The sequence below is a fragment of the Serinus canaria genome, chromosome 10 (genome assembly GCF_022539315.1).
Source record: "Serinus canaria isolate serCan28SL12 chromosome 10, serCan2020, whole genome shotgun sequence".
NCBI classification, from domain to species: domain Eukaryota; kingdom Metazoa; phylum Chordata; class Aves; order Passeriformes; family Fringillidae; genus Serinus; species Serinus canaria.
In genome coordinates this window covers 8055019-8080697 of record NC_066324.1, presented here as the reverse complement: position 1 = coordinate 8080697, position 25679 = coordinate 8055019, and the positions used below count along the sequence as shown (strand labels likewise).

Below are 25679 nucleotides of genomic sequence, written 5' to 3'. Positions count from 1 at the left end.
CTGCCCCTGGCTGCACCCATCCCTGCCGAGGCTGCTGGGCATCCGGGGCCTTATGAGGTTCCTCAACTAAACCATCTTTCTTTCAGCTCCCTTCTCCACCTAGCACCCCTCACTTCCCCCTCTGAAGAGCCGGGATTTGGCGTGGGAAAGATGTCTTTGGGCTTTTCACAAATCCAGTATCCCCTTGAACCAAAACCAATTAGCCTGGCCCAAGGTCCTGCCATTGAAGGACTGTCCCTTCTTTTCAAACCCCCGCGGGCTCAATTGCTCTAAGGAGCCTGGATGTGAATGAGCAAAGCCCGCTTAAAGTGGTACTTAAGGCCAGACCAGGGTGAAGGAAAAGAGAAAGCCTCTATAGGAACAGCAAGCTGAGTTTCCAAGAGACAGCTAACTGCCGGAGATTGTGTTCTTTTGCTCCCCCCATTTTCTTTTTTTTACCCCCACTCCTTAGCTTTCGAGGCAAACGCTCCTAACCAAACCTGAGCCCCTGAATAAATATTAGAAAACACGAAAGCCAGAACCTCGTCCTGACTCTTTGCAGGAGCCCGCCTGTGGGAAGAGCGATGGCCCGGCCTCGTCTGCAAGCTCTGGTCCCAAACATGTGCATTCAGAGGGACAGAGGGATGGTGAGAAGCCTGAGATGTTTTTCCAGTTTGGGTGCTGGGAAACATCTTTCCAACGTGACCACGCTTGTGGGCACAAAACACCAAAATCCCCGACCTGGGAAGGGCGACTCCCTGTACCGTGTGTTGGGGAAGCCATTGTGGGCAGCCTCATGTCCATCTTATGCTGGTGGCCCTCGGTGACACCCAGAGACTCAGGGTGACTGAGGGGCTGCAATGTGGCAGCAGCAGTGCCAGAGTGACACGCGGTACCCACACCATGAACGGTGTGTGTGCACCACCTCATGCCAGGAGCCTCAGTTCTGATGCCAAACCAGCACCTTCCCTCCACCCAAACACACGAGTGTTTCCCTCTGGCAGCTGTGATCCCTCCCTGGTGGATGAGCAGCACCCATCCATGGCCACAGGTTGGATGGACCCTCCAACCTCCTCGGCTCTGCCCTTTCTCCAGTGGCACAGACAAAGCCAGAGCAGAGTAGCAGGTAAGAGGAAGCTCTGTCTGTTTGCATCAAGGGTGCAGGGAGAGCATGGGAGCCAAGAGAGACAAAAGAAATGGCTGAGCCCAGCCTCGAGAGTGGAACTCGCCATTGCCAGACAGTTCTACAAAAATGCCCATTGATGGGATTTCATCCATAACCAAGTGTGCATGCTCACACGGCCTGGCTTCCAGGGGAGCTCCTTCAAACAGCAGGGCCTGAACAACCCCTTCTCCACCTGACCCCGAGCCCCAGTGAGTTTGGCTTCCCCAGCTATTTGGTATAAACCCCCTTCATCTCATGCACCAAGCCAAACCCACTGCATGGCAGACAAATTTTAGGAAAAGGTGGGAAATCCTGAGCTGGAGCACGCGATCTCCCAGAGCATCATTTCCTTGGGGTGAAACCCGCAAACTGTATTTTCCATTCATCCCCTAATGGCACATGCTGATTCTTCTGTTTCTGTCTCCCTCTGCCCATCCCCAGCTCTGCCTGAAGAACAAAGACATCACAACCCAGCTCCAGGAACCTCACCCACGTTTGGCCTATGCTGCATCCTATTGCTCCACCAGGAGAGTCCCACTGAGAAGAGCAAGAACCAGGAATGCTGGGACATGGACTCTCATCTCAGCACACCTGAAAAAGATGCCTTCCCTTCTGGGTTTTGCCTATGCGGGGGCAAAGACCCATCCAAACCAACAGCTACCCTAACAGGGCAAAAAGCAAAGGCACAAAGGGAACTGTGTCCAGCCAAAATCCATCCCCGGCCCAAGGACAGACCCTTGGGGACCCCCCTTCCAATATGGCGCTTAAAAAAAAAAGACAGAAAGCAGAGACCTGTCGGTGGGCTGCCAGAGACTCTCTAGATGCAGTGGGTATGCCACAAGCAGAGATTTGCTGGGGGGCTTCATCCACTGCCTCACCCCTGACCCACACACGCATGAGCTGGGGATCCTCATCCTGCTGTACCCCATCATTCACTGCCACCTCCCTTGTTAATTGAGGGGGTGCTACCTTCACACCTCCTCAAGACACCCATAGGGTCACGCCAAAAATGGGGTCAGGAATGAAGCATTAAAGCAGCAGAAAAAATTCAACCGCAATTTCTCTCTCCCGGACATTAAAGGCCAAATTTCTCAGTCCCTGTCTCAGTCCCCTTTGGGGGAACTGCTCTGGGGTAAGTGTACCAAGTACATGGCCTGAAAAAATACCTGAAAAATCAGCTCAGGAGAGGTGATTTTTTTGGAGGAAAAAAAATAGTAAAAGTCAAGAGTGGTTTCTGACCAGCTGATTGAATAGCGAGGTGAAAAAGCTTGCATCAATCCTTTGTAAGAGTTCTCATGTAGACACGGATTTCCACATTTCCATTTTATTTCATAAAAGTATATATATATATGTATTTATATATACACACACAAAGACATTTATTATATGTGTGTATATTTTTTTCCTCAGATCCTCTTTTTATATTTTCACCTTTTGCAATTACAAAGGCCAGGGACAGAAATACCTCCTGGGTTCTGCCAGTGCAGAACACTCCCACCAAACAGATTTTCTCTAACATGCTGGTTGAATGATTCCTCCTGAATTACATTCATTAGGAATTTGAATGTTTCTTTCCTCCATCCCCCATCAAATCATTACTCCGGAATAAATGCATTCATCAACCACCTTGCTCAGTTCCCTCCTGCTTTGTTCAGTCTAGTTTTAAAGCATCTCCACTGAAACCGTTTGCACCTGACTCGATGCTAGCGCACGAAAGGGGGAAAAAAATAAATAGGAGAAGAATTGAGCGCCACTCACAATATTGTGAAAATAATTGGAAAATTATTTCTTAAAAATAGCCAACATAATAAAGGAGGGAAAGGACTACATTCCTTCCTCCCCACCTCCGATCTCTTCCACAATTTCTGGGATTGCATCGAGTATACATATTCCAGATGGGCTGGAGAGAAGGAGGTTGGTTCTTAATGACACGTCTTTCGCTGCCTTTGGAATGAATGATTCATTCGGATCTTGCCGAGACTCGGTGCCACAGTTGAGTTACATTTCTAGAAAATCCGTATCTTTAATTCTGGCGCTGCGTGTGGGACCCAGCAAATCATGGAATTACTGCTGTAACTTCGGATTAGTAACGCTTTCTAAATGATAGTCTAATTCCAGGCCTTCATGCTTTTCAGCGTTCACACTCACACAGCCTTTTCCCTGGGAGGCTTCCTGCGGAATTAGTGCTGGCGTCTTCGTCTTTCTCTGCCCTTTTTAATTTCTCCAATGACTTCTCATTAGAATATATAATAACAGCTCCTCAGAACTTTTCTTTCTCCCGGTATAGCCAAATTCAGGCTGAGATCCTTTTTCCTTACTGTGGTTATGGCGATGCTTTGCTGGCCCTGGAAGGGTGCACAGGCAGATTTAGCTTTGCGGGCCTATGTGCCATCTGACGCCATTACCCCGTGCAAGGGAAGGTGGAAAACCTGCCTGCGAGGTGCGGGGGGCTCCCGCCTCTCGCCGCCCCCGCCAGGCACGGGCGGCTCGGCCCTGCGGTGCTCCCCTCTCCCTCGGCAAGGGATGCCCGCTGCGGAGGATGGGGCAGGGTACCCGCGCTCCACCTCGCCGAGTAGTGGGAACGCGGCAGCGCCTTCCCCAGCCCTCCCCATCTCCCGCAGCATCTCCTGGGGGGCAGAGAGCCAGCTAAGAGCCCGCTCGCAACCCCTGCCACGGGAAGGTTTCTCTTTGCATCCTTCCCGGAGCTGTCACGACCCGTGTGGGTTGGCGGCAGCGCGGGGATCATCCCTGCGGGATGCGAGCGGCCAGCGCCGGGCGAGGGGCTGGTGGCGATGCTCCCAGCTTGCGCCAGGGTGCCGGGGGGCCCGGGGGACCCCGGTCCCGGGCAGGGGCGCTCGCCCCACGGCAGCTGGGAAAACGTGCCGGGGAGGCTCGGCGGAGAGCACGGTGCTTTGTGTCGCCATGGGAACGGAATGCAGATGTGCCAATTGCTTTTCTTTTCTTTTCTTTCTTTCTTTTTCCTTTTTTTTTTTTTTTTTTTTTTTTTTTATTTGCTAGACATTGTAATACATATTATGTTTCAACTTCTGGGGCTTACAGCGGAGGTGAAGGAGGCTTTGTGCCTTGCCAAGCGCTCGGCTCCCAGAGAAGCCTGAGGGCCGGGCGGCTGCACGCTGGAGGGGTGCTCCCAGCAGCGGGACCCCTTCCCTAGGCATCCCCCCGCAGCTACGAACAAAAGCAACAGCCACCACGCAAGAAAAGTGATCACATTCTCATCAACTTGACCTTCCAAAGGGAGGCCAGGATCAAATCCAAAGCCGAAAAAATAGAGCAAGGGGGAGAGAGAGAAGGGGAAAGAGAGAAGGAAAGATATCCAAAAGCTAGGGGGGTTTCGTGATCTGACACGTAGGCTGGGACGGGGGGAAGATTTATTTAGGGAGGGTGCTCGCTCTCTCCATCCTCTCAGAGCCGCAACACTCCGCAGCCTAGGAGTGAATTTCGACGTGCGTTTAACCGATAATTAAACCCCCGATTTATCTGGCAAAGGAAGAATTGGAGCAGGGCTCGCCTCCCTGTCCCCGTCCCTCCCGCCTGCTGCCGCGGAGCCCCGGGCTGCCCAGAGCGGCCCGACGGGGAGGTCGCGGACCCGCAGCCCTTACCTGGAGCCCCCAAGGCGGCGAGTCGGGCCGTCTCTGCACTGCCGGTCCTGGTGCGGCCGCTTCCCCTGGGCGAGCAGGTCTGGAAGTCATTTCTACTTTCGGTTATCTAGCTTTATGATGGCTCCACAACACTCATACAGCTAGATAACCAAAGACAGAAACATCCCTCCGTCGGGGATGCCGGCCATCCGTCCGTCCGTCCTTCCGTCCGTCCGCTCCAAGGTGCGGGCACGGCCGGGGCAGGGCGGCCAGGAGCTGCCACCGGGAACCACACACACATTAAAAAAAAAAAAAAAAAAAAAAAAAAAAAATTAAAAAAAAAAAAAGGAAATAAGAGAAAAAAAAAAAAAAAGAAAATAAAAGAAAAGAGAGAGAGAGAGAAAAAAAAAGATAAATACGAAGCAGAAAAGATGAGCCGGGGCAGAGCCACGGACACACGGCGGGCTGCCGCGGGGGCTCGGAGCCGAACCGCGCCGTACCGAGACAGGTCGGGCTGTGCCGAGCTGAGCCGAGCCGAGCCGAGCCAGGCCGGGCCGGGCCGGGCCGGGCAGCGCGGGGCTGGGCTGGGCTGGGCTGCGGGGGCCGATGCGCGGCGCTCGGTGCCCAGCCAGCCGGCCCGGCCCGGCGAGCGGCACTCGCGCTCCCGCCCCGCTGCCCAACTTCTACTCCCCTCGCATGGTAATCGCCCCCTTTGGGAAGTGACGTCACGCCGCGCCCAGCCAATCCCCGACCCCTCATTTAAATCAGCGCCCCCTTTCCCGCGCTTTCCAGCCCGGGATGGGCTGTGCAGCGGGCCGGGATGGGACGGGGCGGGCCGGCACGGCTGGGCTCGGCACCGGGCGGCACCGGCCCCTCCGCCGCGCCCCGCCACCGGCCCCCTCCTCCCGCCCTGCCTGGCCTGTGCTGGGGCTGCGCCGCGGGTCGCTTGCCTCCGCTACCCCCTCCCCGCTTCCTCCCGCCCCGACGTGCCCCCGCGGCACCTCCACTGGGCCGGGGGAGAGCAGCAGCACCCCTGCACAGCCCTGCACCTGCAACTAACCTTCCTTTCCCGCTCCTGGGCACTCCCCTCTCTCCTTTTCGCCTCTTTCCTTTTCCTCTCTCTTCCTTTTCCTTCTCCCCATCTCCTCTCCCCTTCACTCTCTCCCTTTCCCTGGCCTGTCCTTTCTCCCCACCTTTTCCCTTTCCATCCATTTTCTTTTCCTATTCCCGACTCCTTCCATTTTTCCATCTCCTCAGTTTGCCATGCACCCCGCCATGCAGAGTACCTCTCTCACACCTTCTTCTCCCCCAGCAATGCCCTTCCCGTCCGGCCTCCGCACCTGGGGGGCAGCCCGAAAGGCAGTGCGGAGCCCGCCCGCCCCAAAACGTACCCCGGCAACGCTCCCGCGATCCCCCACAGATCCTCTCTGCTCCCCATTTCCCCACACTTTTAATTATTTCCCCTCCAGCTTCTGGTATTTCCTGCACAGATTCTTAACGCCATGTGCGTATAGCGGCGAATCCGGCACATACAAATAATAACAGCAACAATAATCAGACTAAAATGCCAGGAGGTAAATATGATTATCTGGGGTGTTTAACTGACCTACTCCTCACTATAAAAAAAATTTAAAAATAAAAAAATAAATTGTAATCCCTCGCCGCTTCTGAACATCGGCTTTCTTTAAATCCCAGACGAGGGTAAAATGTGACCTGCTAGAAAACGAAGCGATCTCGGCGGGAGCAGCCGCGGCAGAGCGCTGCCTGCCGGTCCCGCCGCCTCCGGCTCCCGGCGAGCTCCGCTCGGATTATTTATTTCTCCCTCTCTTCGCCCTCCCCCTCTCCGCCATCCCCTTAAAAAAATTAAAAATTAAATAAATAAAATCTACGAGCTCAATCAGGCTAAAAGCTAAAGGACGAGGGCTGCCAGCCCTTTTCGAACCGGCGCTGCTCCTGGCGCCCAGGCGAGCCCTGACACCGCTGCTTGGCTCCCGGGAACTGCCCGTTCCCTCCCGCCTCCTGCCTAACGAGAAACGGGCCCGGCTGTGCTCTGGCCGCCCCGACGGGGCTGGGGAACGTGGGGAGAAATATTTTCTCCGTCCCCAGCCCCTCGGTGCCTTCCTCGCGGCCCGGAGCCGTTCAGGAGGGGACTTGGCCGGCGTTTATTTTAATCTGTCCTGAAAACAGGGGGGAAAAAATTGCCATGAATGGGATCTCCTTAATTTTACGGCCTTGGATTTTCTCCTAATTTATCGGTTTCGCTGTTAGGGTGGTCGCTGCTAGGATGCTGACAGCTGGGGCGGGGGAAGTCGCCCGCCCGCCCCGCTGCCTCGGAGGGCAGCCCGGGGGTGCGGGGACGGTGGCACCGAGCGGGCACGGCGAGCTCGCCTGGCCCGGGGACCGGCCTCGCTGTACGCGCTTTAACGGGGGAGGCCCCGTTACTCACCGCGGGGCCCCGGTGGTGGGGAGAAGCTTGGGGCGCCGCCGACAGCTTTCCCCACTCCCGGGGCCGTTTCGGCGGTGATGCGGCCCCGCTCCAGCCCCGTTGTCCCTGCGGCAGCGGCGAGGGGGCCCAGCCGGGCAGAGCCAGCCCCGCTAAAGCGCAGCTCTGCCCGGCTGCCGCCGTGTGAGATCTCCTGCCGGCCGTACCGAGCCCCCGGGCAGCCGTGTCGCTCAGCCGAGGATGCTGGGGGTAAACCGCCGCATCTCACCGGGCTTCTCGGGGCTGGAGACGAGAGCCCCTCTCTCTGTGCCCGTCAAAGGAGGTGATTTTATTGTCAGAAATATATATGATATTATTTTTCTTCCCTGCTCCTTTTCGGCAATGTTTTGCTCTGCTCGGAGGTCTCGACTTGACCCTCTCTCTCCGTGTAGGCAGAGCCCAGTACGTGGGAGAGATTACCATGCGCTGTGGGTATTTTTGTTTGGTTTTAGGCTTGGGTATTGTGGGATTTTTTTTTTTTAATTCTGGTTATTTTGGGGTTTTTTCTTTTTTTTTTTTTTTTTTTTTTTTTTTTTTTTTTTTTTTTTTTTTTTTTTTTTGTGGCAGGTAGGGGTGGTTTGGGCTTTCTTTTTGGCGCAATTTTAGCAGGATGCGTACAAAATGGCTCCTTGGCACAGCGCAAAGCACCATCGAGAAGCCTGGGGAGGGATCGGCGGAGCTGCCCTGACTCCGGAGCTCCGATGGCATCACCCGGAGCCAGCTCGCGTCCTCCTGCCCTGGGCCGCCACAGGGGCCGCGGGACTCTCCTTCATCTGCACGAGAGAAAAGCCCCCACGGCGGCGGGCGGCCCGACGGGACGGGGAGGGACGGCGGTGCCGGCGTGGCTCTGGCCATGGTGCTGCACCGGCCCCGGCCCTGCGGACCTCCCGCCCCACCGGCGGACAGGACGGCCCCGCTGCCCACTCCCTCCGCGGGTGACCCCGGCGCCAGGCAAGGCGGGCGGCCCCGCTGGCCGCACCTCGGAAGAGCCCGGTCACCAGGCCGCCCCTGAATTATTTAACGTGATCGCCCAGGAACGAGTCCGCTGCCTTCCCCTCTTCTACGTCCTGCACGTCTGACGTCACTTTTCTTTAATTAGGAGAAGTTATTTTTAGCCAACCTGGAGTAACCCCCCACGCCTCGCAGCCTCGAGCTGCATCTTCTCCTAATTGTTTTTTTGGGTTGGTTTTTCTTTTCTTTTTTTAATTTTTTTTTTTTTTTTTTTGGAGGTGGAGGGGAAGATTTGCTTCTCCCCTCACCTTCGGGGACTTGGCAAAGAAGCGGCAGCTCCCGACGGGCGTGAAGGAAACGCGTCGCTTTGTTTAGTAATTAAAAGCCGCCTCTGAGCAAGCCCCGGCGCCGAAAGGGAAAGCGGCTGCGTCTCACCCCCGGCTCCTCTTTTCTCTCCGGCCGTCGGGGCCGGGACCCAGGTGGGGACCGCCCCGGACCCTCCTCGCTTGGCGGGGCGAGGTGCTGCCCGTCCGGGGCCGGGGGTGGAGGCACGTCGAAGGGATCCGACCAGGTGCAGACTCTCAGGCCACCTGCACCGCTATGATTCGGGTTTCCTTAAGGCTGAGGCCTAAAATGCGTTTCACTTCCAGGGTGATACAGGGAAAAAAAAAAAAAAAAAAAAAAAAAAAAAACAAAACACAAAAGCCAAACAACAAAACAACAATCCCCGTGGAAATAAGGAGTCCTGGAAGGCAGGGAGCAAAAAGGAAGAATGAATGGGGGAAAAATAGAAAATTTTAAAAATTAGGGTAAAAAAAAGAAAGAAAAAGAAAATTATAATAAATAAGGGTGAAATGAAAAAATAAAAATGTTTTATTCCTTTTTTCTTCATTTTATTTTTTTCTTTTCTTTTTTCTTTTTTTTTTTTTTTTTAAGCTAAGGAAATGCATACAGCAAATGAAAAATGAAAAAAATCCACCAGCACCAGAAGCTGGTGGGAGATCAGGGCACAGGCAGCGGTAGCCCCGTTGCTGCTCCTCAGGGATAAATCCGAGCAGGGGAGCGGGACACCCTGATGTCCTCCCCCTCATCCCTAAAAACAGGCCCTGCAGCAGCACCCAGTGCACTGGGAGGATGAACTTCCTCGGGAGCCCGGGATTTCTCCCGCGGCCTAAAGCCTGGGTGTCCCGGGAGGCTCGGCCTCATCCGGGCGTTTTGGCAGGTGCCGCTTCTCCCACCGGCGAGAGCGGAGGTTTGGGGGAAACTCGGCAGCCCCCGGTAGCGTTCGGCCCCAGCTCCCCGCCGTCCCGTCGGGGCTCAGCCCGCCCCGGGCCCCTCTCCCGAGCTGCCGGGCATCCAGGGAGAAGCTGCCGGAGCAAACGCGTCCCCGGCAGCAAAAGGTGCCGGGTGACGGGTGTTTCTCACTCGTGCCCCGCCAAGGGTTAGCCGGGGCCGAGCAGCGGCGCGGGGCGGTCCCGGTCCCGCCTGGTGCCGGCACCTGGAGGAGCCCAACTTCCCGGCGGGGACCGGCCCAACTTCGTATCCCCCTTCCTCTCTCCCTGCCTCCCTCCTCCCCCTCCGGCAGCTGCTGTGTCCCCCCCGGAGGACACTGTCCCCCCGCACCCTCCCGCCTCCCGGGGCCGCCCCGCCGAGGCGGCGATGCCCGGCCGCGACACTCACTCTGCTGCCGTGCGGAGGGCAGGACGGTGGTCCCGGGAGAAGCGGGCGGAGGGGGCCATTCCCCTCCCCGGGGCGGGCGGAGGGGCGGGCTGGGCTGTCCCCGGCCGAGCGGTGGCCCCCACAGCCCCCAGCCCCAGGCGCGGGCCGGCGGGGGCGGCGGAGACGGCTCTGCCCCGGCTCCGTGCGTCTTCCCGGCTGCTGCCGGTGCCGGCTCTGGTCGCTGGCCGGGAGCTGCCGCCGCCGGCAGGCTCTGCCCGCACTGACGTCAGCCCGGCAGCCGCCTATTCACTCCAACCATGGCGGAGAGGAGGAGGAGGAGGGAGAGGGGGAGGGGAGGAGGCGGTGGGAGGGAGGGGGAGAGGAGGAGGACGGGAGGAAGGCGGCGGTGGCGGCAGGAGCTGGTGGCTGGCAGGCTCCGCCGAGCAGAAAGCGCAGCCCCTCCGCCTCACCCCTTAATTACCCCCCGAGGATGGGGCTGCGCGGGGGAGGGAGCCGTGTACCCCCCTTTCCCCCCAAGAGCCCCTCTGCCTCCCGCTCCCCCGGGGCCGCCGTCGCTCACCTGGCCGCCCCACCGGGCACCCCACTCTGCCCCCGGCCCCGGGAAGCGCTTCTCCGGGAAGAGAGCGGGGCCAGCTCCCCCCACAACCCGACACCCGAGTCCCCTCTTGGTGGTGCCCCCCATCCCGTGAGGAAAGGACCCCGTGACGGCGGACAGCGAAAGGGCTGAGGCCGCCCCTAAACCTCCCTTGGCCCGGGCAGCTCCCACCGGCCCCCGGCCGCCTTCCCGGCCCCGCACCGCTGTCCAAATGCTGAAAAGACCCGCGACTGCCCGGTCCGGCCCGACACGGCTCAGCCCGATACGGCACGGCAAGGCACAGCACGGCACGGCACGGCAAGACACGGCCAGCCTGCGGGGCACAGGCTGCACCCGGGCCGAGTCCCCGGCCCTAGAAAAGGGGTCCCTCCTCTAGCCGTGCCGGGCCGGGCCATGCCATGCCATGCCCTCCCCGACGGACAGGCCGAGCCCGGAGCCCGGGTCACCCCGACAGCCACAGCGCAGGGCTCGGTGGCCCTGCGAGCTGGAATGGGGCGCGGGCATCGCCGGCGCGCCCCCCTCCTCTCCCCTCGGTCTCTATCTTCCCTCTCGTCTTTACAGAATCACACACATACTGCACCGCCTGCAGCCTCTGCTGCAAGGCTCAAAAAGCCCTCCCCAAAAACCCACAACCCCCCCACACCCCAATCCCTCCTGGCACACCTTTACTGCGCTTCCGACCTCTCCTCTTCCTTCCTGCGTTTAACCTGGCTCCTAATTTTTATCTCCGATTCACTCCACCGATGCCCCGGAGCGGCTCTGGGGAGTCTCTCGCTGCCCCGATGAATACACAGGGATGCCCAGACAGGTTTTCTATGTAGGAAAAAATAAACCGATCGAGCCCGAGAGATCTGCAACAGCCGAACACGCCGCCTCGCCTCTGCATTCGTGTTTTTAAATTCCCCCGTTATTTTCCCTTTTTGCATCTGCGAGTTGCCACGAAAGGAAACACAACCCCAAATGCCACCGCCAGCAGAAATCGGAGCTCGTTGCCAAATTCCGTAGTATTTTATTTTAAAAGCAATTAACACCATTAAAAAAAAAAAAAAAAAGAAAGAAAGCGCGTCTTCTCCTCTTCCCGGGGAGTGTAAGAAATCCTTTTGCTCACCCAGAGTCGAAAACCTAATGGCATTGTCGTTAAACACGAAAAGGAGAATATTAAGAAATTGCAACACTCCCTCCCGAGCGCTCCCCCCCTCCCAGTTTATTTGCCCTAATAATTAATTCACAAGAGCTTAACTTCGGTGTAACCCCGGCGGTCTTTTCATTAAAAAATCCCTGCGTTTCCTATTGAATTAGCTCTGCTCCATTGTCGCTGAAATGAAGACGCCAAACCAACTTTTACCCTGAGCATTTTCTCACCAGCCCAAAGAAAAGTCTCTCTCCTTTTTCTTTTCTCTGATTTTTTCTTTTTTTTTTCTTTCTTTTTTTTTCTCTTCTTATTCTTTTTTTTTTCTTTTTTTTTTTTTTTTTTTAATTCAAGCACCCAGGCGATGGACGTGTCCTGCAATTTAACTACTTTCAAATTCTTTGTTCGGGTCCCACCGGGGCTCTATTGTCACCCTATTGAGAGAGCTTATTGCCAAGTCAAGCCTGAGCGAATTGAGACACGCACGGGAGGAGCCCCGGGGGCTGGGAGCGGGATCCGTGGGCTGCTCGGCCCTGGGGGACCCCGGCCCAGCCCCGAGGGAGCGGGCACGGAGCGGGGCAGGGGCTGCCGGCAGCCACGGGCCGGGATCACCGGCACCGATTCCACAGGAGCAGCAGCCGCCAAAGCAGCCCCGGCCCCGCAGAGCCCGGTGCTTGTGATGGGGCAGCCCCGGGAAGGGGCTACCCCCGGGATCGGGCTCCTTTGAACCCTCAAAGCATCCCCCGCAGCAGCCCCCTGGCTCAGGTACCACGGCTGCGGGCAGGAGAGGCACTTACCTCGGATGCCCGCGGTGCCGCCAGCTTCCCTCCTCCGCTGGTTCTCCCTTGATCCCGAAAAGGAGGGTCCTCCTCTACTGTCATCCCACCCCCGACCCCTCCAGCTCGGAGCCGGCTCCCGTCTGTCTCCTGCCGCCCTCTTCAGCGCTCACTTTGGGAGCTCCGGGGCTCGCTTCCCGAGCAGGGAAAGAGCGGAATATTGGGGTCCTTTGCTTTTCTCTTTTCATTCCCTCTCTCCCGACTCCTCCCCAGCCTGAAAAAGGGGTTGTGAGCCGGAATAGGGGGGTACGAGCTTCACGGAAGGGTTATTTCAGGAGAAAAAGAAGCTGAAAGAGCAAGTGCTGGGCACGGATTCCCACGTAAGCCCGTACGTCACCTATAAAAATTGCCCGTTTCTCCCGTTTCTTGGCTCCGGGGGGGCAGCTGAGACATCTCTACCTGTGGAGGGAGGGGGTGAAACACCGTTTAAACCCGCACCCCGTTGAAAACGTCCTGCTCCAGCTGGGAGGGCAAAGCAGAACCGCGGGATGCTAGAAAGCAGGGGCTGCCTCTCTGCATCATCACCCGCTGCCCCGTGGTGATGTTTGGCCTCCCCCTGCTCCCCCAAAAACACCCATCTGGAGCCCTGCTCAGCCTCTCGATGCCGGGGAGAGAAGGAGGTTTGCGAGATTTCACGGCTATGGCCCGGGGAGGGCCGCGGCGAGGACAGGGGTGCTCTGCGGCCATCACTTCCCCCTCCTCGCCGCCGTCCTCCCCTTGTGACCAACGGCGTCTCCGCCGTGTCCCGGGGGAAGAGGAAGCCCTTGACCCCTGGCCTCAGGGGCAACGGGGTTAAACAAAGTCCCACCGCCCCATTATCCGACAGACAGCTTTGAGCTCCCGGCGGGGAGGGGGGTCTCCAAGAAGCTGGTGAGAAGTCTCAGCTCCCACAGCCGGTACCGGACCCCGACGGGGCACACCTGGATGGGGATGCTTCTCTGCATGACAGACAGACAGAAAACCAAAAAACCTAGGGAATGAAAAAAAAAAAAAACCTAATAAAAAAGACAGTACACACCCCATTCCCACTTATGCATTGCAGCCAGCTCTGCTGAAACGGCGGATTTTTGAGGTTATTTCGGGATGTTCACAGTAGTGGTTTTTTTTTTTTTTTTTTTTTTTTTTTTTTTTTTTTTTTTTAGTGGTGCCGTGCCTTGCCGAACCTTCGTGCCTGCACTCAGGTGAGGCACAGGCAGCCCCGGCCCGGTCCTGCCTGCAGACAAGGCAGCGGAGCTCGTTGTCATCATCCCTCCCCAGAGCGCTGCCGCGAGAAACATTTAGAGAATTTATTTTTGCTATTTACACTTTGAAGAGAGGAGAAATTTTTTTGATCGGGCGGGTTTGGATTTTTTAGAATTTAATTTTTTGCTAACACGATGAAAATAAGGAGATAAAAGACGCCAAATAAGTGAAATCGGTGTTAACTCAATGCATAGGAGGGGAGATCGAGGGCACACAGGTCCTTTCCTAGAGCCACCCGGGAGCCAGGGGTTCCTAAAATGTTCTTCCCTTCACTCCAGGGCAGCTCATGCCTCTTCCATCCCGTCCAGAGCACCCGCAGTCTTGGAGCATCTCTCCCCGCCGGCTCCACACCCCGCGCTCCGCCGAGCTCCCGCAGAAAGCCCGGAAAGCAGAAGTCGCCGGTGTGGAGGTGGCCGAGGACAGGCAACCCCTGTGGCTCCCGGCAGGCTCAGGCAAAGCGGGTGCCTCCCGCTGCTGGGTAACACTAGCTGAAGCACAACTCCCACATCGAATCTCAAGCTGGGGGGCGGCAGGGACTTTGGGGGGCACCGAGGGGCTGTGGAACGCATTCCGAGCCGCAGAACCCTGCATGGAGCCCTGAGTGCGTGTTCCTCAAATCCCACACCGCTCCCACGCTGGCTCTGCCTTTTCGGAGAGCGGAGGGCAGCAGCGGCCCCTCGCCTCCATCCCCCCGACCCTGCACCCCCGTGGGAAGGTGATGAGGAGCTGGGGTGGTGGAGAGGAGGCGCACCCGGGCTGCGGAGTTCCGCAGGGGCCGGGAGGGGCGAAGGGGAGTCTCGGTGCCCGCTGGCCCTGCCCGGTGCCGCACGTGAAACGGGGAGCGGGACGGGACCCGAGCGATGTCCGCGCCCCGACAGCACCGGGGGTCCCGGCCCGGCCCGGCCCGGCCCGGCCCGGCCCGCAGCGGCGGGGCCGCAGCGCCACCTGGCGGCTCGGCCCGGCCCGGCCCGGGCCGGCTCGGCACGGCACGGCACGGCAATGTCAGCGCGGGGCTGGGAGGCACCGGCCCGGCCACAACAGCTCCTGCGGCGTCCACGGAGCCCGCACCCACCTGTCCGCACCTTGGCACGTCCTATTTCCCTTCCTTGTCAACCCACATCTCGTTCCTTCCATCCCATTCCTAGCACCCGGAATCCCCCGCACCCTGCACCCACCTGCCCTGCAGCTGGCATCCCATTCGCTGCACCTGTGACCTTTCCCCTGCACCCTGCCTACCATCTCTAGCACCCTACATCCACAACTTGCGCCCTAATTCCTAGCACCTTCATCCCCTGCCCTGTGCCCTACATCTCATTCCCTGCACCTGTGGCCTTTCCCCTGCACCCCACTGTCCATTCTTTGTACCCTACATTTCTTCCTGCACCCTATATCCCATTGCTTGCACCCAATATGCCCTGCCTTCCATCCCTGCATCTGTGGCCTTTTTCCTGCCTGCAACCTGCATCCCATTCCTTGCACCCAACACCCATTCTCAGCATCCTACATCCTACTCCTTGCACCTGTGGCTTTTTCCGTGCACACTACATCCCATTCCAGTCCCCCTACATCCATTCCTTGCACCCTACACCCTCTTGCCTGCTCTCTGCAGCTCTTCATCCCACACCCTGTGCTCATCTTCGGCTCCCCACCCAATGCTCCATCTCGAGACTATCTGTGGGGTTTGGAGCTGCTAGGGTGGCAAATGCGGTGCGCGCCAGCCCCAACACCCTGGCATCCCAGCCTGCTCGCACTCGGCCGCTTTCCACGCCCCGCCTCCTTCCTCAGGCCGGTTAAACTCACGGGCAAAAAGGGCACCGGGAGGGCGGTGAACCCGGTACCAGAGCCGCAGAGCGCCGGCACATGGGCGGAGGAGCAAAAAGAACGAGCACTAACAATGTACTCTCCGCGCGACCGCGGCAGGACTCGAACCTGCAATCTTCTGATCCGAAGTCAGACGCCTTATCCATTAGGCCACGCGGCCACCTCCACTGCCTGCTTCCCGCGTGACTTACTCAGGGAATCCCGGCGGCCCATACCACGCGCGGGAAGGGGGCGGGACGGGACGGGACGTCACCGCGGCCGGAAGCTCCCCCGGGTGCCCCGGTTTGGATCTGCCCGCCGGTCCAGGCCCCGGCGGCGCTGGCTGGGACCAGGTGGGACCAGGGGGGATTTTGGGGGGGAGAACATCCGTATGGGGGTGAGAACATCTGTGTGGGGCACAGTTGTATGGGGCAAAACATCTGTATGGGGGGAAATATCGGTATGAGCGAACATTTGTACGGCGGGCACAGCTGTATGGGGAGCACGGCTGGATGGGGAAAACATCTGTATGGGGGAACATCTGTATGGGGGGCACGGCTGGATGGGGGAAAATATCTGTATGGGGAAACATTTGCATGGGGGCACAGCTTTATGGGGGAAAACACCTGTAGGGAGAAGAACAGCTGTATTGAGACACAGCTAAATGAGAGAAAACACCTGTATGGGGATGCAGCTATATCGAGGATGGCTGTATGGGGGCACAGCTGTATGGGGCACAGCTATATGGGCGCAGGCTCTATGGGGGCACAGCTATATGGGGGGAAGGCTGTATGGGGCACAGCTGTACAGAGGAGTGCATGACCGTACAGGACAGCGCATGGTGGTGATCAGTGCTGAACTCACCCCTCGCCCTTTCCCCCCAACAGCTCCAGCTGCCCGTGCCTGGGGCACACCCCGGAGCAGGGGGGACCATGAGACGCGTATCCTGGATGCGCTCGGTGAGGGGCTGCAGCCCCCAGCCCCGGCGGCACCCGTCCAGCTCCTCGGCCAGCCACCCGCTGCCGGAGGAGCCCGGCCAGGAGCCGGCCGTGGGCCAGCGGCGCATGAACCCCCTCAACATCCAGATGCTCTCCAGGAGCCTCCACGAGCAGATCTTCCGGGGCGCCCAGGTGCGCTACTCGGCGGAGGAGGTGCGGCGCAGCGTGCAGCACCTGCAGCGCCACGAGCTGTGGGGCAAGGAGACCTCCACGCTGCCCGACGTGGAGCTGCAGCTGCCCCGCATGTACGGCCGCAACATCGACGAGCACTTTCGCCTGCTGGCACAGAAGCAGAGCTTGCCCTACCTGGAGGCGGCCGAGGAGCTGCTGCGCTGCCAGCTGCCCCCGCTGCCCGAGCGCTGGGCCTGGCAGCTGGGCTGGACCCGCTACAGCCCCCAGGGGCAGGCGGAGCCCGTGGACTTCCCCGAGGAGCGGGCGCTGGTGCTGGATGTGGAGGTGTGCGTGGCCGAGGGCCACTGCCCGACGCTGGCCGTGGCGGTGTCCCCACACGCCTGGTGAGATGTGGTGCCAGCAGCGACACAGGGGTGACAGCAGGGCTGGAGGGGACAGTTTTGAGGGGATGGGGATGGTCCTGAGCGGAACCTCTTCCTGCAGTCCATGCTGGCTTGCAGGGAGGACACAGCAAAGCCTCAGAGCGTGGCTCTGGGATGTGGGGTGTGTGTCCTGCTTAGCTAGAACAGCTCTCCCTGGAGTTGGTCACCCCCCTTGCACAGGTGGGTCCTGCTCAGCACCCCATGGCACTGTGGCTGCTCTGTGACAGCTGCAGGTGCTGCGTGTCCCCCACAGGTACTCGTGGTGCAGCAGGCGGCTGCTGGAACAACGTTACTCCTGGTCCAGCCACCTCACCCTGGCTGACCTCATTCCCATGGAGAGCCCAGCAGGTGCCAGCTGTGCCAGCAAACAGGACTGGACGGAGAGAGTGGTGGTGGGACACAATGTAGCCTTCGACCGGGCATTCATCAAGGAGCAATATCTTATCCAGGTAATCCACTGATTACCTGGATAAGATATTTGTACTGGCAGCTGCAATTTCTTACTCAGGTAATCATTTGCATTGGCTCTTGAGGGTTATTCTGGCATATGCTGTTCTGCACAGGTACTCCAGGTTTGTGCTCACTTTGTCCTGCAGAACAGGTTGAGGCTGGATCCCTTTAGAGGAAGATATTCTTGCACCCTATAGGGCTGCTGGAGGCTGCAGGGTGGCACCTGGGGATGTGACAGGAGGCTTTGAGCAGCTGACAGCCTGCACTGGGGATGCTTTTGGCTCTCAGAAGGGTAGTGTGGGAGGCAAAGTTTCCCTTAGCAAAACCACCTTAAGCAGAGGACTTGCAGCTCCTCCAACATATCCCACATCCTCTCTTTTCTCCCCCTGTGTTGTGTCCCAGGGCTCCAAGATGCGTTTCCTGGACACCCTGAGCATGCACATGGCCATCTCGGGGCTGACGGGCTTCCAGCGCAGCCTCTGGATGGCTGCCAAGCACGGCAAGAGGAGGGGGCTGCAGCAGGTCAAGGAGCACATGAAGAAAACACGTAGCAAAGCCGAGGGGCCGGCGGTGAGTGAGGGGAACTGAGCTGCTGGCAGTGCTGTGGGTGGCAGGGGACCCTGTGCTCCCGTGCCAGGAGCTGTTTGCTGCTGCTCTGGCAGAGTGGGAGCTGTCGGAGCAGCTCCACTGAGTGAAGCTCTCCCAGCGCGTTTCAGATAAGGTGGCCTTGGTTTAAGCTGGAGCAGCAGCATCCTTTACCCCTGCTGATCTTGGCTGCAGCTGGGTGTTCTCCCACACTTGTGACCCCCCTGTTATCACAGGTCACCTCGTGGGACTGGGTGCACGTGAGCAGCATCAACAACCTGGCGGATGTGCACGCGCTCTACGTCGGGGGGGAGCCGCTGGAGAAGGAGGCACGGGAGCTGTTTGTCAAGGGCACCATGGCTGACATCAGGAGTAACTTCCAGGTGCAGGAGGCCATCCCACCATCCTGACAGGCAGTAGGAGCTGGAGAGGGGAGCAGGGTGGTAGTAGCTGCTGGGGCAGTTTCTATTTTGCTGCCCTTTCTTGCAGCATTGGGTGTGCGTGGGGCTGTGACCTGCTCTGTGCTCCTGCAGCCCCAATGTCTTGCCCTGTGCTGGCAGAGGGGTGGCTGCTTTGCCTGCTCTCACCTGCTGCTGTCCCCAGGACCTGGTGTCATATTGTGCCCGTGATGTCCAGGCCACCCATGAGGTGTTTCAAGAGCAGCTGCCACTGTTTATGGAGAGGTGAGAGCTGCCAGGTTCTGGCTGGTGTTGGCCGAGGGGCTGTGGGCTTGGTGGGCAGTGGGGAGGGTCATGGTACCTCTGGGCATGAGATGTAGCTCCTCTTGTCTTAGGGTGTTCTGAACCTCTTTTCAGGAGGGAGTCCAGACCCCTCCTGTGTAGGTGAGCAGGAATAAACAGCACAGTGGCCAAGGGAGGTGAGCAGGCTTCCTGAGGCAGTCTGGAGTGATACAGTTTTGGGGCTGTTGCACAGGGCAGGCAGAAGATACAGGGATCCTTAAGGTTTAGGAGAAGAGCATGGAGGGCTGTGTGAGGCTGGGAAGCTCTAGATGAAGACACATTCATGTGTGTTGTAGTCTGGTGCTTCCAGGGCCAGTCCTCTCTGGCAGATATCTAATTCCTTGCTGCTTTGGGGTCCAGGTGCCCCCACCCTGTCACGTTTGCAGGAATGCTGGAGATGGGAGTGTCCTACCTGCCAGTCAATGGGAATTGGAACAGGTACCTGAATGATGCTCAGGGTATTTACGAGGAGCTGCAGAAGGAAATGAAGAAGTCCCTGATGAACCTGGCCAACGATGCCTGCCAGCTGCTGCACGAGCACAGGTACCCTGGGCTGGGGCTGCAGGAAGGAGCACAGGCACCAGCTGTGAGTGGCTGTGAGGAACAGGAGCAAAGCTGTGGTGTGACAATGGTGTGTCATCAGGTACAAGGATGACCCTTGGCTATGGGATCTCGAATGGGACACCCAGGAGTTTAAGCAAAAGAAGAATCCAGGGAAGAAGAAGAAGAAAGGTCAGAATGGGAACAGCCGAGTCTCCCCAGCAACAGTGGATGCAGAAGAGTCAGCCCAGGAGTGGCAGGAGGGTGAGCACAGGTGATCCCTGGGGATGAGGGATGCTCCAGGGCTGCCTTCCCAGGGGTGGACAAGGTTTGTTGGTGCTGCAGGGTGAATCATTGCTGGGCTACGTCGCATGCTGCTGCATGTGGTGGGAGATTGGTTTGATGTCCCTGTCTCCAGAAGGGTGGCACAGAGGGCCCTTTGCAAGCCAGTTCTCCCTGCTCTACCAGACCCTGGTCCCCCCAGTGAGGAAGAGGAGTTGAAAGTCTCTGCGAGCCAGCTCTGTCTGGAGCGCCTGAAGGAGACGGTCACACTGCAACCCAAGAGACTCCAGCACCTGCCGGGCCACCCGGGGTGAGTTGGGGACCCTGTGTGTCCCCAAGGCTTTCCCTGCACTTTCTGACCCACCCTGCTGCTCCCCATGCCCAGCTGGTACCGCAAGCTGTGCCCACGGCTGGAGGAGGAGGGCTGGGTGCCTGGCCCCAGCCTCATCAGCCTGCAGATGAGGGTGACCCCGAAGCTGATGCGCCTGGCCTGGGATGGCTTCCCCCTGCACTACTCAGAAAAACATGGCTGGGGATACCTGGTGCCAGGACGGCAGGACAATTTGCCAGCAGCCCCTATAGAGACCGATGGCCCCTCCTGCCCTCACAGGTGAGAGGGATGTGATGGGGTGCTGGGCTGGGAGCTGCCCCACGGGGGTATTTGGGAGCTCCCTGGCTGCTGGCACTGTGCCCAGGTGCTGCCCCAGAGCCTTGGGGCCCATTGTGGGTGCATCAGCCCTGCCTTCTCTCCCAGGGTGATTGAGAACCTGTACAGGCAGCACTGCCTGGAGAAGGGCAAGGAGCAGCCCCCAGGACTGGAGTCAGCTGTAGAGGATGAGCTGCTGGTGATGGACAGCAGCACGATATGGCAGAAGGTGAAGGAAGGGATGGAGGGTTCCCTGGTGGGAGGGAGATGTGGGGCTGTTCTTCCTCCTGTGTGCATGCAGTAACCAGCCTTGTGGGCAGCTCAAGGGGCTGCAAGTAAGAAATTCCCTTTAATAAGGGTTGCTGGAGGATTGGTGTTTGATCTGGCTCCCCCACGGTCCCTCTCTGCTGCAGATGGAGGAGCTGAGCCGGATTGAGGTGGATCCAGAGGAGAAAATGAGCAAAGCAGACCAGAGCCTGGTGCTGGTAAGGAGGGGTTTCCTGTGGAATGGGGTGGTGGATTGGTCTCTCTTTCCTTGGTTCCCCCCTCCTGCCATGCTTGAAGATGTTCCTGGCATTGCCTCACTTTGCTGGTCACAGGAAGAGATGGAAGAGCTGAGGTGCACAGAGAGGAAGAGCAAGCCCTCATTCCACCATGGCAATGGTCCCTACAACGATGTCAACATCCCTGGGTGCTGGTTCTTCAAGCTGCCTCACAAGGCAAGTTGTGGCTCCTGAGGCTTTCCCACGTGCTGCTGGGACCCACGTGATCTCATCCAGTGGGATTGGGTGGGGGAAATCCATCTTTGTAGCTGGGACAGGAGGATGCACAGAGCTTTGCTGATGTGGAGGGGTGGCTTGCTGAGCCCTGACAGCTCTTTTGCTATTATAGGATGGGAATGATAACAATGTGGGAAGCCCTTTTGCCAAGGATTTCCTGCCCCAGATGGAGGACGGTACCCTGCGGGCTGCTGTGGGCCGCACCCACGGGACAAGAGCCCTCGAGATAAACAAAATGATCTCATTCTGGAGGAATGCTCACAAGAGGATCAGGTGAGCCGCTGCTTTCATGGTGTCACCTCTGTGGGAGGAGGCTGTGTTGAGACAGGGGAGTTTGTGTGGATGCTCGGGGGCTCAGCATCTCACCTGCCATGTGTCCCCTCAGTTCCCAGATGGTGGTGTGGCTGAAGAAGGGGGAGCTGCCTCGTGTGGTGACCAGGTACAGTACCCAAATCTGGACTGTTGTTCCCTTTACCCTGTGCCAGGAGGGCTCTTGCAGGTGATGGGTGATGCTCATCCTTGTCTCTGTCCCAGGCATCCTGACTACAATGAGGAGGACAGTTATGGGGCCATCCTGCCACAGGTGGTGACTGCAGGCACTGTCACCCGCCGGGCCGTGGAGCCCACCTGGCTGACAGCCAGCAACGCCCGGGTATGGCCACGCTTGGATCCTTGAGGGAGTGTTTTGGGGCTCTCTCTATGTTTTGGACTGATGGGAGCTGCTTGGGTTGGAATAGGGGTTGGATATGGATGCTGGGATTTGGGGTAGCAGGGCCAGAGCTGGGGTCCTCTTGCTGATGTGCTTTCATGTGGGAGAAAGAGTTGGCAAGGGCTCTGGAGCTTCAGGATGTGGTGAAAGGGGAACAAAACACCAACATACCAATTTCTATATTTTCTAAAGCTCCTTTTCTTCTCTGCTGGAGTAGCCAAGTGGGGGATGATCCACATGAGTTAAAACTGGTTTTGACATTGAGAGCAAAACTTAGAGGTGTAGGGGGATAGAATATAAGAAAAAAAGGTAGTGTACAGAGTAATCTTACCCCTGAGGAGTTGCAGCTGGGCCAATTGTCAAAGATTAGGAACAGGCCTGACTTTAACAGGCCACAGCTGTAGCCAATGAGAAGAAGAGTGCTGCAAAAGAGTGGGCTGGCTGCCTGAGAAGGGGACTGGAGTTATTTGGCTGCTTTGTGAAGAAGAAAGAGTCAGTCCTCTGAGGAGCTGCCTGTGAGAAACACCAAGAATGTATGGAACTTTTGTGATAAGGAGACAACAGTATGGCACCCCTGCAATAAGATGACAACGTAGCAGCACAGGGAGTGCTGTGCCAGCGCTCTATGGCTGTGGGAGGAGGGCTGCTCCTGTGCCATGGAGGAGGAGAGGGGTCTGCTGACCTGGGCGTTGTGTTCTGTAGGCCGACAGGGTGGGCAGTGAGCTGAAAGCCATGGTGCAGGTGCCACCTGGCTACTCCCTGGTGGGAGCAGACGTGGATTCCCAGGAGCTGTGGATCGCGGCAGTGCTCGGCGAGGCGCAGTTCGCTGGCATGCACGGTGAGCCGGGGCTTTGCCAGGCAGGGGGTGATCCCTGATCCTCATCCTCATCCCGCCGGGCGTCCAACCTCTCCTCCCTTCCCGCAGGCTGCACGGCCTTCGGCTGGATGACTCTGCAGGGCAAGAAGAGCAATGGCACGGACCTGCACAGCAAGACGGCCGCCGCCGTGGGCATCAGCCGGGAGCACGCCAAGGTCTTCAACTACGGGCGCATCTACGGCGCGGGGCAGCCCTTCGCCGAGCGGCTGCTGATGCAGTTCAACCACCGGCTCACGCCGCAGCAGGCGCGGGACAAGGCCCAGCAGATGTACGCCGTCACCAAGGGCATCCGCAGGTGGGTGCTGCTGGGGATGGCGTGGGCAGGCTGGTGGCGGTGCTCCAGCCAGAGGAGCTGGGTTACTCGCTCTCCGCTGCAGGTTCCATCTCTCTGAGGAGGGGGAGTGGCTGGTGACGAAGCTGGACCTGGCTGTGGACAGGGCGGAGGATGGATCAGTGTCGGCCCAGGATGTCCAGCGGCTCCAGAGGGAAGCCATGAAAGGGTGAGATGGTCTGACCCTGCATGGCTCTGTGGCTTCAGCATGTGAGGGGGAGAGGGCTGCTGCCTGATGGGCAGAGAGGAGAGAAGAGAGATGGAGGTGGTTAGTCCTGGTCCGCCCTTCCTGCTCCTCAAGGGCCAAGGAGGTTTGATTTGGGGGCTGTCAGCCTCACCCACTTTCCCAGTGAACAGTTAGCAGGGTCTCGTCCTGCTGCCCCAAACCAGGAGGAGGTGTTTGAGGGTCTCAAATGGGGACCTGCAGCCCCCTCCCACTCTTCCAGCAAACCTCCCCTCTGCCCCACAGGTCCCGCAGGGAGAAGAAGTGGAATGTGGTGGAGCAAAGAGTGTGGGCTGGAGGCACTGAGTCTGAGATGTTCAACAAGCTGGAAAGCATTGCCTTATCCCCTTCCCCACAGACCCCTGTGCTGGGCTGTCACATCAGCAGGGCCCTGGAGCCTGCCATGGTCAAGGGGGAGGTAAGGATGCAGCTCTGGGATGCTGAGATTTTGGCTTTGCTTATCTATTCCGAAATGGGTGCCTGATGTTAAGCCCCTCTTAGATTGCTGGAGGCCCACTAGGCTCTTGTAGCTATCCAGGAAAAACATTGTGCCTTTATCTCCATGCCACCAAGAAAACCCTACCACCCTGAGTTTAACAGATTTCTCCCAGGAGCTGTCCTGTACGGATACCGTGCCCTTGAGTGCTCTCTTACTGTCCATCTCTTTCCTTTCACCAGTTTGTGACCAGCAGGGTGAACTGGGTGGTGCAGAGCTCAGCTGTTGACTACCTGCACCTCATGTTGGTTGCCATGAAGTGGCTGTTTGAGGAGTTTGACATCAACGGGCGCTTCTGCATCAGCATCCACGACGAGGTGCGGTACCTGGTGCAGCACCAGGATCGCTACCGAGCTGCCCTGGCCCTGCAGATCACCAACCTTCTCACAAGGTGAGCTGTGATGGCTCTGGTGTCTCCTGGGTAGCAGCAGCTGTGACTCCAGAGTGGGACAGGCAAGCCCCAGGGGCTGGGCTTGGCTTTGCCTACAGTGAGCTGCTGCAGAGCAGTTTTCTTCTGCTCAGGGCAAGTTAGCAGCACTGGAGACTGCAGTTCCTTCATGCTATAAATGGACCTCAGCTTTGATTTCCAGGGATAATGTGCTGACAAAAGCTTTTTTTTATCATCAGCTTTTGGCCCTGCAGGGGTGGGGCCACTCAGTGGTTCTGCTGGGATGCAAATGCATTGCTTCATGCTCCCTTCAGATCTGGAGCTGTCACATGGCAGCAGCCTTTGGGCTTGGTTGAGGAGCTGGGAGCCTGAAACTCCCATCCCTCATCGCCTGCTGCCTTCAGGGGACAGCAAGGGGCATGGCTCATCTCTGCTGTGAGCACCAGTGCTGTCCCCACCTCCCACAGCGTGGGGTGTTCCTGCTGCTTCCCTGCCCCACACAGAACTAAGCTCAGCCTAGAAAGCTCCTGGTGATCCAGCTCTGTCCCAGCCAGCTTTGCCAAATCCCCCTCCCAGCACCAGGGGGTGTTTGGTTACACAGGAGCTGGCCAAGGTGAGCTGTTTCTCCTGTGTGGAGGTAGGAATGACACAAAAAGCCTTTCTGCAGCCACAGCGGGGCAGACACCCTGACATTCCTGCCTTTGTGCTGGCTCCTGTGAGCACAGGGCTTCCTGCTGGGAAAATCCTGCATCTGCTCTGCCTGCCAGGGAGGATTAACCAGCAGTGAGGGGCAAGATTCTTCCTTTTTCTCAAGGAGGCACCATTACTATTCCTCCCATGCTCACTGTAGCAATTTTTGACCCTCCTGCTCTCCAGGACTGAGGAAGCCCCTTGTCCCCCACCTGCTGAGTGTTAATACCCTGTGAGGGGTGGCTGGCCAGTGTTTGGTAAATGTGGCTGATTGGAACTGGGTGTGGCAAGGCCAAGGGTGATGTCCAGCACTGTCCCACCTGCTTTCTTGCCCTGCAGATGCATGTTTGCCTACAAACTGGGCCTCCAGGATCTGCCACAGTCAGTGGCTTTCTTCAGTGCAGTGGATATTGACCAGTGCTTAAGGAAAGAGGTGACCATGAACTGTGTGACACCGTCAAATCCCATGGGGATGGAGAAGTATGGCATCCCTCAAGGTGAGCAGTGTCCCCTGGAATCTCCTCCCCACCTGCAAGCTGCCCCCTGTAATCTCCTCTGCATGAGCCTTCTCAGTTTAGGCAGAGTACTTGGTCTAAGAAGCTGTTCCCTGAGGGCTCTGTTCAGCTGAGGCACCTCATGAGCCCCTTGGCTCCTGACACATCATCTGACCTACAGGGCAGCCACTGTGCTGGAGCCTGGCCCCCCCTCCTCAGCCCTCAAGTGTTCATGCTGCTGCTTTCCAAATATTTGTGAGTGATGAGCCAGGCCTGGCTCTGTTCTCCCACACTTGGTTTGCTTTGTGCCCCCTGGAGGAGCCCTCCTGTGCACTTTTAACACAAACCAAATTTAATTTCTTCTTGGAAAGGAAGCACCTCAGCAATCTTGTTTGGTCAGTTTTGCCCTGCAGACCCAAAATCTTTCATTTCTTTCCCT

The 25679-nt window shown here is 58.0% G+C and overlaps 1 protein-coding gene, 2 long non-coding RNA genes and 1 other non-coding gene across 4 annotated transcripts in view; 1 reads left to right on the top strand and 3 right to left on the bottom strand.

Annotated features, from left to right (window-relative positions):
• LOC103816068 (uncharacterized) overlaps positions 1-4857 on the bottom strand; it is a 34939-nt gene extending 30082 nt beyond the window's left edge. The window contains exon 1 of the long non-coding RNA XR_003944884.2: positions 4765-4857. This is a non-coding gene — a long non-coding RNA (uncharacterized LOC103816068). The remainder of the gene's footprint in view (positions 1-4764) is intronic.
• Positions 4858-12401: 7544 nt separating this feature from the next.
• LOC127060021 (uncharacterized) lies at positions 12402-15730 on the bottom strand. Its single transcript, XR_007778536.1, has 3 exons — positions 15588-15730; positions 13337-13386; positions 12402-12815 (listed from the first exon to the last, which is right to left on the bottom strand). It is a non-coding gene; the product is annotated as an uncharacterized LOC127060021 (long non-coding RNA).
• On the bottom strand, positions 15567-15639 carry TRNAR-UCG (transfer RNA arginine (anticodon UCG)). Its single transcript has one exon. It is a non-coding gene; the product is annotated as a tRNA-Arg (tRNA).
• Positions 15728-25679, top strand: part of POLG (DNA polymerase gamma, catalytic subunit) — an 11375-nt gene continuing 1423 nt past the window's right edge. The window contains exons 1-22 of the mRNA XM_018913915.3: positions 15728-15811; positions 16346-16971; positions 17264-17459; positions 17863-18030; positions 18282-18428; positions 18649-18728; positions 19146-19328; positions 19429-19589; positions 19794-19917; positions 19993-20217; positions 20362-20482; positions 20667-20738; positions 20853-20972; positions 21145-21305; positions 21418-21471; positions 21567-21684; positions 22444-22579; positions 22667-22913; positions 22996-23118; positions 23419-23590; positions 23851-24059; positions 25086-25243. Of these exons, the coding sequence (XP_018769460.3) occupies positions 16391-16971; positions 17264-17459; positions 17863-18030; positions 18282-18428; positions 18649-18728; positions 19146-19328; positions 19429-19589; positions 19794-19917; positions 19993-20217; positions 20362-20482; positions 20667-20738; positions 20853-20972; positions 21145-21305; positions 21418-21471; positions 21567-21684; positions 22444-22579; positions 22667-22913; positions 22996-23118; positions 23419-23590; positions 23851-24059; positions 25086-25243 (3556 nt within the window). The 5' untranslated portion in view covers positions 15728-15811; positions 16346-16390. The remainder of the gene's footprint in view (positions 15812-16345; positions 16972-17263; positions 17460-17862; positions 18031-18281; positions 18429-18648; positions 18729-19145; positions 19329-19428; positions 19590-19793; positions 19918-19992; positions 20218-20361; positions 20483-20666; positions 20739-20852; positions 20973-21144; positions 21306-21417; positions 21472-21566; positions 21685-22443; positions 22580-22666; positions 22914-22995; positions 23119-23418; positions 23591-23850; positions 24060-25085; positions 25244-25679) is intronic.